Here is a 16,553-nt window from a genome sequence, read left to right as displayed (position 1 = left end):
CAGATTCCTTGTTAAAAAGAAACAGGGCTCCATTGGTTTGGGGGCAATTACTGATAATGAGATGGATGGGAATAGATCATTTCAATGTCTTGGAATATTTTAGCTGAAATCAAGTCTCTCAGGTTTAATTCCCCTCCCCTCCCTCTGCCTTCATGCGGCATTCCCACCGGAGTAAGCAGCTCAGGCACCAGGAGAAGCCGGTGGGGACCTTCTAAGCTGTATTTACATTAGAAAGGAGAATTCCCTGGAGAGTACGAGCTACACAGGGAAAAAATGTATACAGCACTATTCTGTAAGACCATAATTTTAATATTATTATTAAATCTATGAACTAGATCTCAAGTTAGGCCCAAAGAATGATATCTGGACCTGCCAAAAATGTCCAAGCACATTTGGTAGAGGTAGATCTTGCAGTGGAATTAAACATATAAGCCTCTATGTTTGAAGGAAAGGAAGCAGAGGCTAAGGGAGAGATCTGGACTGAAGTATCAAACATGGGGGGAAATAGTTGCTTCATAAATATCCTTTGACATGTAAGGGTCCACAAAGGTTATACTGACTCTTAATCTTGATAGTGGAGTAGTTTAACTGGCACACATCCAAATGTATATGTTTATAAAGGCTTGTGCTCCGTGCACAGACTCCAGCTGCACATATTCTGTTTTTGGATACCTGTCCCTGGTGAATTGCTGCTCCTGTGTGCCAGAAGGGCAGAAGGTGGGGATGCTTTAAACATGTTGTTAGTATGCACACACAGATGCAGACGGATTCTACTGGTTTGCACCTGCCCCGCCAGGCATCTAGTGTAAATCTTGGGATGGAGGGTAGAAGCTTCTTGACTCCTGCACACAAGCATGGAAATGCATGCATATGGCCATAACAGCCCATGCACTAGATCCCTCCCATTCCCTTACAACCACCTATCTAGACAGGAAATGTGAATGTGTTTTTGATGCAGTGTACGTGTTCTGTTAAATATTCTTAAGAAGAAAAAGGCTATACAGTCAGGCCCATAGAATAGGTGGCGAAGAGTCTTCAGCAATGTACTGTTGGGGAGGGTATGTGTCACAGGCACTGTGGATGAGCACATTGTTGTGAGCACACAGGCATGTCCCAATTTTCAGCTGTGAAATGTTAGTGCATATGTGCTCATGTCTCTTAAGTAATCTGCATTAAAAGAACCAGAGTTGCTTCCACAAATAAGCAAACTGTTTGCTAATAACAAAGGACTTCCCTTGAGCATGCAAATGTTCTCTCTGACATGCTGCTGGTGCTTGTCAAGAACACAGGCGTGACTCTGTTGCACTTCTCCAGATGCATGTCCACAGTGGATCACACCCACAGTTTTTGTTATGGTGCCAGAGCAACATCATGAAGGTCCATCTAGTCCAGTGGCCAGCCAGATGCCTTTGGAAGGTCACAAGCAGTACAGGAAGGTGCTGACTCCATCCCCTATTGCCTGTACTCAACATCTGGCAATCAGAATTATGCTGCCTCTGGACATAAGGGCTCCATTTAGGAACCGGGAGGCGGGGTGTATATAGATCTGCATAGCTTCTTGTTCACATGAGCAATCGCCTCACCATGATCAAGCTTGGGAAAACAGGTTCTGCATGATTTCAGGAGAAGCCTGCACTGATAGGCTAGAACCTTTGACATCATCAACTCACTTCTCCAAAGCAGTTTGTTAACTTCTTAAAAAGATTGGGTCAGGTGATCGGTGGATCAGAGGGGAGCAGATTAATACACTACTTCAAGTGAAACCAAATACCTTCCGCCCTATAAAAAGCTGCCATCCTGCTGGGCAAAAATAGGAGAATATGGGAACACTAGAATCAAAAATCAAAGACAAGCCCACCTGAAAGACTGAGATTCAGAGAAAGCAACGCACCAAGCACAATCTGCAATACTTCTCCCTCCCCTCCCAGTCCAGATCTGTTCTGAACTATGGACCAAATGGAGAGTACATGCAGTTCATGTGTTTTATTTTTCCGAATATCTTTCCCCCCTTGCCACTCTGTCATTTTGACTGGCATTTCAAAAACCTATGTCAGGTTCTTGGACATTTCAACAAGAATGTGTCTGATGATTGGAGACTTGATGCAGTTATTTTCCTCTTTTGCCCTCTCCTTTACCTCTCTCCATGACTGTGGCACAGGCAGGGATCTAAAACAAAGCTGATGGAAAGAAGGAACCCCAAACAGACCCAAACCTTAAAATGGACTGATTAAAATGGACTGATCAAGACTGATTCATTGCTAGACTGATTCATGTGCTCAGTTCAAACAAATGCTGAACCAAACCGAATGGGTTCTGCTTCTTACATTTCACAGTTTGTTCCAAAATGAATGCACACCCCTAATATCTAATAGCAAATAGTTCAGTATCAACAGCAAACTGAACCAGAGATTAAGTCCCCCAATTTAGCTGCCAAAAGCCTACAAAAATATGGGGTATTATTGATTGTAAACATTTATTCCATTTCATTCCTGTCCCATTACATGTACTTAAACAGTTTTCATGGTGGAATTTACCTTACATGATACTCAGGCTTTCAACATATACCTTTTCTGTTCCACACTGAGGCTCTTCTCATGATCCATGAGAAGAGCCTGGGGAGGGTTTGCGAGGAGAGTGGGCTAAGCCGTGGAGAGTGGGCTAAGCATGTGGAGCCATGCTGCAGATACGATAAAAAAAAAAACAGGTTTGCGGAGTGCTTGCTCCGCAAACCCGGTTTAAGGGGAGGGGTACTGTAGCGGGTGACCTGCTTATGAACTACCAGGCTTGCAGCCGAGCCGGTGGTTCACACAATGGGAGAAAATTGGGCTAGCCTCCGCCAGCCCAATTTTCTCCTATCGTGTGAATAGCCTCATTGTGTATATTCCATTTTACAAGGAAATCTTTGCTTTACAACTGCAAAGGTTTCTGCTATAGGGTACCCAGTAAAAGGAACCAACAACACAGGGCGGCACAACTTGGATCCTCCAGTTGAGGATTACAACTCCAGAGAAGCATCTGTCTTATGGTAGTAAGCATGAATTGTTCCCTTTATGAAGCAGGGCTTACCTTGGTTTGCATTTAGATGGTTGACTACAAATGAGCACTGTCTGCTGTAAGATACTCCCTTTTGGGGATGGGGCCATAGCTCAGGAGATAACACATTTGCTTGTATGCAGAATGTCTGAGATTCAGTCCCGGGCTGCATTCGCACTTAACGGCAAACTGCAGGTAGACGAACCTGAGGTTAATTTCTGTAACTATGAATCGAATCGCAAATGTTCATCCAACCATAGCCCAGCAACCTCTGGTTTCACGGCAGGGGAGCCACTCCCTCATCTTGGTTTGTCAAGGCCACATCCCAGCAAACTCCATAGCGCTCACACCACCAGACTGTGGGAAAGGCATCAGAATGTCTGCAGGGTGGCAGCCATTGGCCACAATCTTCAACATGGAGCGGACATATGGTGTTCAGTGTTCCTTCTAACAGATTACCAGATGATGTTGACTACAACTCACAGAATCCCCAGCTACAATGGCTTTTGCTTGGGAATTCTGGGAGTTGTAGTCAACATCTGCCCTCCTATGTTCCCACTGGGGTAGTGAATTTGTTTAGTTTGACCACTTTCAGAAACTCATATTCAGACCAGTGAGTCAGTGATAATCAGCTTGTCAAAAACAATGGATTCATATTAAAGAAACAACAGAAGTCACAAATTTCCAAATATCCTCAAAGCCAACATTGGTGGCATTCATTCAGCCATCCCTGAGTCCTTATCAACTTTCTTCCAAGGGACTTCTCATGAAAATAATAATCACACAGGTTTGCTAACACAAACTACCATTATCTATGTCTCAGTAAACAATGTACCAGGGAGTCATGTGTTGTAAGCAAAGCCAATAGGGCACTAGCTTTTTTTCATCAATATTTAGAGTTGGACATAGTAGACGGCTGCAATGTAAGTGCTGCACCATCACAGAAGAGATGTTGACTCGATAGCTTGCTATCTGACAGCATGAAACATTTAAAGAGCTACTTGGCTAATCACTGGTTCATGCTACTAGTAGGGAACAGCTCATGGTTTTTTGCATATTTCGAGCATCTGTTGGAGAGGGCAGTTCTGCAAGATATTTCTTATAAGGCCACAGGCATGGAGTTACCTCCCATGATATCCTCACACCCATTCCAAGGCAGGTTACACTGAGAAAGAATTGACCAAGTTTATCCAGTGAGCTTCATGACTGAGTGGCAATTAGAATTCAAGTCTCCCTGAATCTAGTGCAACAGCAGGGGTTTGTGGGGAGAGGATATTTGCCAAGTTGAAACTCTTTTCACTTCTCTGGAATCACTCAAATGTTTTGCCTGAGAAGACAGCCATGTTTCCTTAATTTCTATTAGGCAAAATCTTGTGACAGTTTAGGGCTGTAGGGAAACCCCCAATAGAATTGTCATGAGGCTGATCAAAGTTCTCTTGGTGTCCCTCAAATTAATCACTGTTGCTTGAAGAAGAATCCACACATTCAATGAGAATGTTGTGTTGGGTAAAATTGCATTGGCAAGAGTAGAAACTAGAGTCTCCGATTCAGAGTGGGGTGACCCAAAATCAAATCTGTACTTGGCCATGAAGCTCATGAGGTGACCCGGGACTGGTCATATTTCTCTCAGCCTAGCCTATCTCACAGGGTTGTTGTGAGTATAAAATGGAGGGCAGAGATCCTGCAGGCCACCCTGAGATTCTACAGAGCACACACACTGTACTCCTGAGTTCACAGAGGTAATGGCAGGGCTGGAAGCAAACATACAAAGCCAGACTGACAAGTAAGGCTGCCTTTTTCATATACAAACCAATCGCAGACACATGGCCCTGATCCAAAGACCTCGGAGTGCCTTCTGTAATTCGAGGAGTGTTTGGCTTGAGCCCATATTGCTTGCCATCTGGTGCCTCAGCATTGCTGTGGCCTCAGAAGGCTGGATATTTCCACAGTTATCACATGCCCGGTTGAGAACACCAGGCTCCTGTTGGTGAACAATTACTCACATAATTGGAGTCTGCAGCTGAAAGAAGAGATTGACTATGCAAGTGAGGAATTTGCCATCTGGCTGCTTAGGGCATGCTATGCAGTACAGAGGCACAGGGCAAACACTTAATGTATTTATACTTATATCCTGCTCTGTCTTAGAGAAGCTCAAAGCATCAACCAAGCAGTATATCCATTATGCATTGACCAGGTGGGGACCCATTTCACTTGAACAGTGTGACAGCATCATTACTGATGACCCATAATTCCATGGGAGGGCACATGCACTATATGCAGAAGGACCTGAGTAGACTTAGGCAAGACTGCTGGGCAAGTCCTTTGTCTGAAATCTTGGAAAACTGTTGATACTGAGCTAGTTGGACCAACCATCTGACCAGTGGCTGCCGGTGAGGGTGGTGCTGGGGGTGGGGGGTGGGGGGAGGCGGCAGCGAGAAGCATCTTTAAAAGTAAATTAGAAGGTGCTTACCAGCAGTACCACTGCAGCTTCAAGATGCCTCAAGCAGCCATGTTACGCACAATGGCACAGCTCTGGCACTTACCTGGCCTCTGTGCATGCCCCCCTGCCCTGGCACCACCCACACTGGTTACCACTACATCTATCTGAGATGCCTTCATATATTCCATCAGACCACTCTGTAAGCCCAGGGTGGCTAAATAACACAAAGTTTATTTCTAATATGCAGCTGAACACATTTTATGCAGTGGAACTAAGTTGCTGTATAGTAGGACCTATGGAGTTTGATAAGGAATTGGGTTGTTTTTCAAAAAGAAATGGTGCGGCGGTGGGGGGGGGGAGAAACAGGAGATTAATGAATGAATTTATTATGGCCATTGATCAAATAAACACAACAACAAATATACAACTAGTTTAACAATCCATCCCAATGCATAATCTACTGAACAATGAACATTGTTTCCTTTCGATCTTTATAAACCCATACAAAATGTATAGAGCCTTCCCGTACTCTTTCCCATTCTTTGCAAGACACCTCTTCCCACCCTCCATATACACACCCCTCTCTTCCCCCCCCTCCCTCCCCTGTCTATTTTTCCCCCTTTACAGCTTCACTTCCATGTTTCTTCCTTTTCTTCTGTTTGAAAATTCTGGAGTAAGGGGACCTCGTGGATGGGGGTGGGTCGCACCCACCATTTGTGCAGTAGGAAGCAAAGCTCAGAATAAACCGTGCAATAACAATGGGGAGAACTAAATTAAGGTACGGTTTATGTTTTATGTCTGGCACCCCTGAGATTGTTTTATTGACCCCACAGTCTCTATTTGTTCTGCAAGCCTGTTTTGTTTCTAAAGTATGAGTACTCAGTGCATCAGAAACCAGCCCTCATCATCCATTTTTTCAAGCATGATCCATCCAGTGGCATCAAATATTGTGACAAGTAGATCCTAATGTCAGGGTCAGCCAAACTCTCCTTGCCATCACAACCCCTTTTTTTAAAAAATAAACCTACTCTTTTTTTAGATGAGCCAACATCTTTTACGTTAATTAATTGCTCAGCTATCAATTAGCCAAGCAATAGCTGATCCTGATGGGACTCGACTGATGATCCTTCTGGCAGTTTTAAAGTCAGCTCACAGCAAACGAGGCAACCTGCACAGTCGACCTCGGCATTGCCAACAGAGCCAAGAGGCTGGCATGCCACTGCATGACTGCTGCTTTTTACAGCTAAGTAGTGCATCCAAGTGCAAGGGGAAAGGGCAGAGAGAGAGAGAGAGAGAGAGAGAGAGAGAGAGAGATGTGAGATTGGATCAGAGAAGTGAACTGTTACAAAGGAGGACTCCAGCAAGCCGTGCATAATTTATTTTAAAACAAAAGTGCCAGATTGTAAGCCTGCTGGTAGTCATGCCGTATGATCCCAGAAGTGTGGGGCTGGTTGCAGTTATTCATTGATGGAGGAAAGGGGCTCTCATGGAGGATTTGCAGCATCTGAATTCGCTGTAGGGTTGCCAACAAACCAGTATCTTACTAGTGTGATCAGTACAACCATGTTCTGTCATGTAATTGTAAGTTTCCTGCACTTAAAACATCAGTGGGGAAATGCTTGACTAACAAGCAGAAGGTTGCCAGTTCAAATTCCCTCTGCTACTATATCAGGCAGCAGCGATATAGGAAGATACTGAAAGGCATCATCTCATACTGCACAGGAGGAGGCAATGGTAAACCCCTCCTGTATTCTACCAAAGACAACCACAGGGCTCTGTGGGCGCCAGGAATCAAAATCGACTTGACGGCACACTTTATTTTAGGTGTGTACAGGAGGAGGTATCTGAGCCCATCTCATATTAAGAGTTAAGAAATGAGCCCTTCAATAAAGCCTGCATCATAACTGAATTTATGATCCACTAAGGTGAATGCAGCCAACTAGTCATGTATTCAATTGCTCTTTTTATAAACAAGCTTTTAATTGGGATGTCATTGCTATGAATATTGCTTAAAAATTCTTAACAGATATATCAAAGTACAATCATTTTATGTAAAACACATTTTTCAGTGTTCAATCTTACAGAGTCTATGTTGAAGCATGGCAAGGTAATGGGTACCGAAATATTGTTTCTATTACAACTGAAGGACCCTTGTTCTGAAGTTTCAGTTGATTCAATGAATTTCAATGAATTAAATGAATTTACTTTAAATTCATTTCAATGAATTCAATGAATTCATTTCAATGAATTCAATGAATTTACTTTAAATTCATTGACACATAGCATACATACTAATGAGGAAATGGGAAGTCCCGACAAACTCCACCTCACTCCTAACATGAGTCACAATTGATTATACAATTCTGAATGCCCGGAGCTCAGACCTAGGAATGGGCTGTGCCTTTATCATAAGGGGTTTAGAAAGGCACCTAGCTAACATGCAACCTATTTAGTTCTAGGCTAAATAAAAAGGGTGGTCCAGAAAGGCACTCTGTTAACCCAGGGCTTTTGCAGGGGGTCCCAGCTCCTTCATTCTAGGATGCAAATGCAATTTACACACCAGCACCACACCAGGGAAGTTACTGGTGAAATGAAGTGAAAAACTCCTTCATAACTGAGAGATTTCTAAGCATACAGCAACACCTACTGAGGATCTGGTGGGTAGGATTCCACTTGGTCACAAGTTGGCACAAGCCTATTCTACACGACTGTGGTTCTGACTATATCAATAACTGCATCCCACCCGCTCAACTTGCTAACCTCAAGTAGAACTAAAATATTGCTTTTTCAGACTTAAAAGAAACATAGTGGAGAGACAGGTGTCATGGTTTCTCTTCTTCAATGAGACCTAAAAGAGGTTAGATTAATTCATTTTCTAATTATAATCATAATCTATTTCATTTTCAAGGCTATTAGGGTAGAGGGAGATCATAATGTTGATTGATCATTAATACCCTAAGGAGATGCCCTGAACCAAGTTACATTTCTTTTATTACACTTTTTATTTCTTCACCAAACCCCTCCCCACAAAGATCTGTTTAACATTTCTCCTGTGGCACTGTCATTCTTGTTCAGTGGAAACGAAAGCTAATCTAGTTAGCATTGCTATCAATGTTAAGCCAAATTAATACTGAGCTTTTACTCAAAAGCTCATCTGGAAGAATCAATATCAGGAAGAGTGTTCACACAGGTGGAAAAGTTTGGTTTCTGAATCTTTGGGAAGTGACTTTTGACTTCCTGGGTCCTTTTGTTTGTTTTTAAACATTTTGGATTTGAAAGTTCTGCCCCAAGCACATGTTTCGTCTCTCCATTTCAATTGTCACTAGCAATACAAATCAAAAAACCCAAAGCAAAACCAGCCCGGATGATCAAAATCCTCCCAGGGTCATGTTGTTGGCATTGGCCATGTTTTCCCTTGGTACTCTTGACACTTCAGTGGTTTATGATACCTACAGAAGAACCATGTTAAAAAGAGTTTCCCTCCCTCTCTCTTAAAACTCAAGTGTCCCTCCCTAGCTAATGGATGTGACCTGGGAGATGTTTGATTTTACAGGTTTTATGGGCAATGGTGCCATAAAAATGGTTCAGTGTTTTAGAAAGCTTGTACAAAGACCATAATGTAGCCATCCACCTGCCATGTTGTTTTTGCTTAAATAAAAAGAGAGCTAGAGAGAGATCAGGATTCATATGTGCTTGCATGGGACAAACCTGGGAGTCATTTGCCACTACAGTGGTACGTATTAAAGCAAATGGTAAATCACATTGGAGCTGCTTATGTCCATATGGGACATACAATACATATGGGACTTTGGAATGGGGAGATAAATAAGGCTAATTGTATTGTTAAACATAGATGTTAACCACTTTCCATGAGCAAATTGCCTCATCACAATTGTTATCTTGGGGGTTAGCAGGTCTTAACATCAATAGTGGTAAGAATTAATATTGAGCAGCCTTTAGGATCAGTCTGAAGCACTGTAAACATTTTATTAAGATGCAATTTTGCAATTTAGAAAATACAATTTTAAAATATGAACTTTTCACTGTAAGACAGACTAAGAAGTTGAATGGTAACATCTGAAACCTTCCTTATTTCTGCAGTGGACGACAAAGAAACATACAGATAGCATTGCCCACTGTCTGTCCTTCCTCTTCCACCCACCCATCCCAAACACAACTCCCTATTAGCCACAACTTGTATTGTTCACTGAGCTATAATGTGGAAATGATACACAGATGTGCTTTCCTCAGCTAATATATTAAAATGCCAATGACACGTGGGAAACTAGGTAGACTTTTTTTGATAGGTGTATCTTTAAATATAAATCTGTTGTATTCGATCATTTCCTGCTTGGTAACTGCTGTGTATGCTTCTTTTCTGTTTTGCCACCAATATCATTATGCACTTTCCATCCTTCTAGTTGACAACTGACCTGGCCTCCAATATATTCACCGCCATTGGTTCAGTAACACTGGCCCTGTTACTGATCTTCCTTCTGGCAGGCGCAGTTTCTGTTGTCACTGCCAACAAACGGGCTACCCAAGGGACCTACAGCCCCAGCCGTCAGGAGAAAGAAGGATCCCGTGTCGAGATGTGGGACATAGTACAGCCTCCTCCAATGGAAAGACTGATCTAGCAAAACCCATTGCTGAATCTCTTCTTTTGAAACAGCCAGTGAGATTAGCTGTTGTGGGTACCAGCGAATGATCTCTCTATAGACCAGGATGACTTCTGCCATTTAACACTGGCCGGTAACCCAAGCACCATGCATCATGTTCCATATGGGCATGGAGGCTTTTCAGTTTCTTTCTTCCTGCAATAGCTTTCTGCATCTCCTGAAGGTCAGAGGACCATCTGAAACAGCATCACAGGAGATGTGAGGGGTTGCTGCTAGGAGGGGAAAAATCAAAAATTCCTCCCCTCCCTGTGTGTGAAGTTGTGCACAAACTTGCCTGGATCCCATGACTGATATGAACTTCTTGCTTCCTGGAAAACCTGCCAGAGAACTCCTATTTATTGCACTTGAAATTTTAGCTTTAGGATAATCAACTGTAGACCAATAAGACTGCAAAGACTCCTGGGCTATGTGTTAAGTGCCTGTGTTTCAGATACAAGTGAAGCTACAACTTTGGTTGCACATTCCCCTTTCTACTGCTTAGTGGTCCTCACCATTGCAGGAGACAATATGAAAGAGTCGCATCAGCCTATATAATCTGTCTGCCAATCAGTCACCACTGCGTGTCACAAGGGGTTTTAGAAACAGAGCTCTTTCTCTGAAGCACATCTACTTTAATTCTTTAATCAGGGATTACATTACTACTGTGGGGGGGGGTGTCTTCATGCAGCAAAATAAACATTTCAAACAGCCAATCCTCTTCTCTTTTGGTGTGTTTTCATTTTACCTTCTGTTCTATCAAGTTGTCCCAGAAGCTGAAATCCCATGAAATTGAAGGTCGGGAAATTTAGGACCAACAAGAGGAAGTACTTTTTCACACAGCGCATAATTAATCTATGGAATTCTTTCTCATGGGATGTGGTGATGGCCACCAGCTTGGACGGCTTTAAAAGGGGCTTAGACAAATTCATGGGGGACAGGCTATTAGTCTGGTGGCTGTGGGCCACCTCCAGCCTTAGAGGCAAGATGCCTCTCGGTGCCAGCTACAGGAGAGCGGCAGCAGGAGAAAGGGCATGCCTTCGCCACTTGCCTGTGGGCTCCCCAGAGGCATCTGGTGGGCCACTGTGCGAAACAGGATGCTGGACTAGATAGGCTTGATCCAGCAGGGCTGTTCTTGTGTTTTTTAACTGTTCTACTAATAACATGGTGGTCTTTATTAAGTGGTGTAGTGGGGAGATGCTTGACTAACAAACAGAAGGTTGCTGGTTCGAATCCCAGCTGGAAACACCTATACTGGGCAGCAGCGATATAGGAAGATGCTGAAAGGCATCATGTCATACTGCACGGGAGGAGGCAATGGTAAACCCCTCTTGTATTCTACCAAAGACAACCACAGGGCTCTGTGGGCTTCCAGGAGTAGAAATCGACTTGTTGGCACACTTTACCTTTACCTTTATTTATACACCACTAAGGTTATGCAGGAAATGGATTTTGCATTTTGTTTGGAGCTCAAAACAAAAGGCAGACAGCCAACACGTTTCATCATAATTGGTCGAAACATTTTGAGTGTTTCGGCTATAGGGAACAATGGGGAAACTCAAAACACCCCATTGTTCCCAATGGGTAGCTCCTAGGGACACCACAGTGGGTTGGGACTCCAAAGTGTGTTGGGCATGATGGTTGCTACCTACCACCCAACACAAAAAAGAAATGGTTATCATTTGTATGAAAAAAAACCAAACAATCACAGCAAGGAGATTGCAAGCCAATTGGAAGCCAGTGCCAGAAAACCAATCAGCAAGGGAAAAACAGGCCTCCCAAATGGTGCTTGAAACATCTCGAATCAAAATTGGGTTGTTTTGTTCCTAGCTCAAAAGAAGCCCTTTATTTAAAGGGCATTTTGTTTTGAGCTCAAGACACTTAAAATGGCCCATTTCAAGTTGAAACATTTCAACACTGAAAGTTTTGTGCATCCCTATACACCACTTTGCTTATTTAAAAAATTCAAAGCAGTAACCTAACCAGTAACCCCAGCAGTATACAAATCAATTACAATGTCACATTAGAAGCTAAAATGTTCAGTGCCTGGAAGAGGTTTGACACAAGAGTTCCCAAACATCAAGCAGGGATTAGCAAGATTTTTAAAAAATATTCAATGCATTTAAGCTGTGAAACACATATGGTTTAGTTTAGGGGTAGGCAAACTTGGCCCTCCAGCTGTTGTTGAACTACAACTCCCATCATTCCCAGCAACAATAAATTCAACCAGCTGGAGGACCAAGTTTGCCCACCCCTGGTTTGTCAATAAAATGGAATATCAGTAAAATGACATTTATTGTCTTCACTTCTTTTGTTTTTGTTATTCCCGTTGCTTTCATGGGAGACCCAGATGCTCTTCTGCTGCCTGTGTCTTCCATCCAACAGGTGTGAGATTTTAGGCATTCTCTTACCTGTCCAAGGGACCAGACCTGTCAAATTTCAGACAGATAAGAAACAGGGTCCCCTGCTCTACAAGAAATTTTAAAAAGGTAGAGTCACACAGCCAAAACTAAAGGAATGGGAAAGGTGGGGAAACATAGTGTGGAGTGGGCTGAACAAGCTTCAAAGAATGGTAAGAGCTGACTGATAGGAACATGTTTGTGCACAAAGAAGAAGACCAACAAAGAAACCTGCAAACCACCAGTCTCCAGACAAGCAAAATGTAAGCCTTCAGCTCTCTCTTTTATACACCTCCAAGTCCTTCCCTTTGCCATTACTATTGGAGGATTCTATGTGAAAAGAATGTCTATCAGAAAGTTGGACACTTTTGCTGAAATGTGTTTGAGCCTGTCCTGTTTATTTCGGCCCAAGGCCAGCATATTAAAAAAACAACAGCAAGAATAAATACATAAAATAGATTAAATACATTTAACATAAAATGGATAAAACATTAATGGCTCCCGATACCGCACATCTAGTCAATTCCATTCAAATAAGCCAGTCAATCTAAAGTGCACAGCCCAGCATCTTGTGCCTCCATCATTCTAAATCAAATCTTACTTGCTATAAATAAGAATTTTGCTACCCTCCTGTAAACATACTCTGACTTGGCAGCAACCAAAAAAATAACCTTGTCCCTACCAGAGGAACAATTAGAATTGAGATGAATTAACAGTGGGGAAAGAAGCTTTCCCCTTAATTCAATATAAAATCTACACCTCAGCATCAGGTGTTCTGTGGTCTCTACTTCACCATTCTGGCATGGACATAATCTTTGATTGTAGGGCACCTTCCCAAAATGTCCTTCCAATACTGCCGTATGAAGGGCGTTAAGTCTGGCCGCTGAAAGAGCCCTACGATGGTCCCCGTTAGAGATCCTAAGTAAATATTCAGCAGGAAAATAATTGCTGATTTGGTCTCCTAAGAATAGGTCCGGACCTATTTGGGCAACATCCCCCTGCTTCATCATGTCCCAAATACGTTGGGTTATAGCAGTTTTGGACTTGCTATGGCCCAAGGCTCTAATTAGAGGCAGGGAAAAACCCAAGGACGCTAACATTACATTAATATCATTTTTCCAACGGGACATAAAACCATCCTCTAGTATCAAGGGAGCAATGCCCGTAGGGGTAAAAATCAAATTGAGCCAATAAGAAAAGACCATCTTCCAGAGTCTCACCTCTACAGGTGGCCATCCAATTTCGAGCCTGATAGCAGTATTTGGAACTGAGCGCGGTAATCTAAGGAGAGACCTAATAAACTTAGATTGAACCGTCTCCAACTTTGAATAATTATTTTTGTTCCCTAGCGCGCCTCCCACTAGGAGCAAGGCAAGAGCCTTGGCCTTAAAGAGCTCTAAAGCTACTTGCAGCGAATGAGCTTGTTTCTTTATATGCAATGAGCAAATTGCTGAAGCAGCTTTCTGGGCATTGGCAACAACATAATCCCTATGAGCAAAGGTGCTTCTGTTGGCCTGTAACACAACTCCAAGGTATTAGAATTGTGTGGTCTGCTCTAAAGTATGCCCATCAAGCATCCATGTAAACATCCTAGGTCTAGGTGCAAAGACCATGATTTTGGTTTTATCATAGTTCAAAGACAGTTCATGGTCATTGCAAAAGTTGGACAACTCCTTTAAAATTCACTTAAGTCCTACTCTCGTCCTAGAAATCAACGCCGCGTCATCAGCATACAATAGGACATTTATGTGTTTATGAGCTAATTTAGGTGGATGAAAATCCAATTTCCTCATGCATTCCACAAGGGGGTTAATATAAAAATTAAATAATGCCGGGGCCAAAATACACCCTTGCCTAACCCCAGACCTAGATGAAATTGAATTGGTCACCTGAGCCTAACTTTGAGGGAGGTATTCTCATGTAATTTAACCATCAACAGGAGAAGTCTCCTGTCGATATTTGTTTGAGCGAGCCTCTCCCATAATTTGCTCCTGGATTTGAGCTGAAGATGTCCATTTTCTGTCCAGTCTTTCCCAGCTCTTCTCCCTTCTTGTAATCTTCATCCAACCTATTCTGGCAGGGGTGGCTCCCCCTTAAGGTGAACTCATAAGGGACCCTTTGGAGGCCATTTTGGAGAAGCAGAATGCACCCCTGCCACCCCCAGCTGCTTGTCTGCCAACCCAACCAGCTGCCACCACATGTCCCAGTCACTGGTGCCAACCTCACTTGGGAGCCAGTCTGGACACTGCCCCACCCACATGTCCGATGCTCAGGATTTATGATAGGCATCAGAGAGAAGTAGCTAATCCAGGTGAGTGAGAGTGTTGTACCGGGGTGGGCCAAGTGTGGCAGAAAGTACACTGTGGGGGCAGGCAAGGCAAAGTCAAACAAATCGGAGGTCAGGAGGCAGTAGATCAGTCCATTAGGAGCAGTCATCCACAATGAAATTGCTTCAGTAAATAGAGGCAAACTGAGGCCTTAAATACAGAGAGACCTTAAATACATTGCAGCCCCACCTGAGCTTGGAATGTCTTAAAGGGGCTGAATCCCATTTCTTAAGCGCTGGCTGCAGAGTAGCTGGGTGGCTGTTGGTGGGGATTGTGGTGCTTCCAGTTCATCCTCCAACTCAGAGGACACAGGCAAGGATGTGTTGAGGGAATCTGCAGGGAGGTTTTTTTTCCACTGGTGGAGGTGAGGACCCCATGAAGCTTGCTAGTCTGCTAGGTCAGAGTCAGGCTCAGGGGTCATGACTACTTCACTGCAAGAGCCCCTGGTGTCCAGCTCAGGGGGCATGACCCTTCATCTTGGGACTCCTCTATGTCAGACTCGGGGCTCATGACAGAAAGTTCCTTGAGTAGCCATGATATCTGGCATCACATGAAAGTTACTCCAGGTCAAAGCTAGCAAGCTAGATAAAAGACTAGAAAGATGCAGTCTTCCTTCCTTATTCTTCACTCCAGAATGCATGGAGTTTATTTAAAACCACAATAATAGAAGCCCAGTTAAAATGTATACCAAAAAGGAGGAAAGGTACCACCAAGACCAGGAGGATGCCAGCATGGCTAACAAGTAAAGTCAAAGGAAGTTATAAAAGGAAAGAAGACTTCCTTCAGAAATTGGAAGGCCTGCCCAAATGAAGAGAACAGAAAGGAACACAAACTCTGGCAAAACAAAAAACAGAAAAACCACCAAGGTTTTGGGGAGGCAAAAAGAGAGTTTGAGGAACATTTAGCTAAAAGCATCTAGGGGACTGCCCCAGGGTGATTGGCGAACACTCCTAAATTTGTGTTCAGACTTGCCTGGGGAAATTAGCTGAGAAAGGAAGAGTTCCATATCAGATTAAATTTACACAAAGTTGTGGACCTAGGAAATGACTGAACTGAGACAAGTTTGAAATTTCAAAAATCAAAAGAAAGTTTAAGATAAAAACCCCATGGAGCGTCAGCCTTTGTATCTGGCACAGCCTTGACTGGTTGTGGTGGCACTCCATGCCTTGCTTTTATATTCACACAAGTAGTGACCATTCACATGCAAACCAGGGTGGATCCATCCAGCAAAGGGACCACCCATGCCTGGTGCCACAAGACCAGCTCTCCCCCCAGCTGGATTTGGACCTATGGCACCTTGCGCTACAGTTGAAGTGGTAAGCCCTTTCCCTCTTTTCTGGTCCTCAATAACTGTGCCCATGGTGATATACCGCAGACCTGGGTTCTACCCACATCTATTCATAATGTGGTCTGTGGCTGTCATAAGCGTAATAGTTTGAGAAGACTCTCTAGTGAGGTCCAGGCAAGTAAAAAGGCCTTTTGCTCTCCCTCTCCCACTCTCCAAACCCTGGGATGCTTACTCTTACCGTCTTGCTTCTTCACTCCAGCTTGGTCCACTGGCTTCCCTTGTTTAGCAGGCTTAAGCCCCGAGGAGGAAGCCTTTGGTGTTAGCAGCACCTGCCCCTTTAAGAAAGGGAGTGCGGGGCCTGTCTTCAGTACAGGCGCTGGCTGTGACTCATTCTGAGTCGGCTGCTTGGAT

At 43.5% G+C, this 16,553-nt stretch overlaps 1 protein-coding gene across 6 annotated transcripts in view; it reads left to right on the top strand.

Moving 5' to 3' along the window:
• The window catches only part of CRB1 (crumbs cell polarity complex component 1), a 196,531-nt gene extending 185,682 nt beyond the window's left edge, over positions 1-10,849 (top strand). For 5 of the 6 annotated variants that reach the window (XM_053248737.1, XM_053248739.1, XM_053248736.1 and 2 more), the window contains one exon: positions 9,895-10,849. In XM_053248737.1, the coding sequence (XP_053104712.1) occupies positions 9,895-10,110 (216 nt within the window). In that variant the 3' untranslated portion in view covers positions 10,111-10,849. Of the gene's footprint in view, positions 1-6,100; positions 6,252-9,894 lie in introns of all 6 variants that reach the window. The other variant, XR_008306783.1, reaches the window with a different exon arrangement.
• The last annotated feature ends 5,704 nt before the right edge of the window (positions 10,850-16,553 follow it).

This window comes from Hemicordylus capensis, chromosome 4, assembly GCF_027244095.1.
Source record: "Hemicordylus capensis ecotype Gifberg chromosome 4, rHemCap1.1.pri, whole genome shotgun sequence".
Taxonomy (NCBI): Eukaryota; Metazoa; Chordata; class Lepidosauria; order Squamata; family Cordylidae; genus Hemicordylus; species Hemicordylus capensis.
The sequence above is the reverse complement of the archived record's forward strand: the minus strand, read 5'-3'. Positions and strand labels throughout refer to the sequence as shown.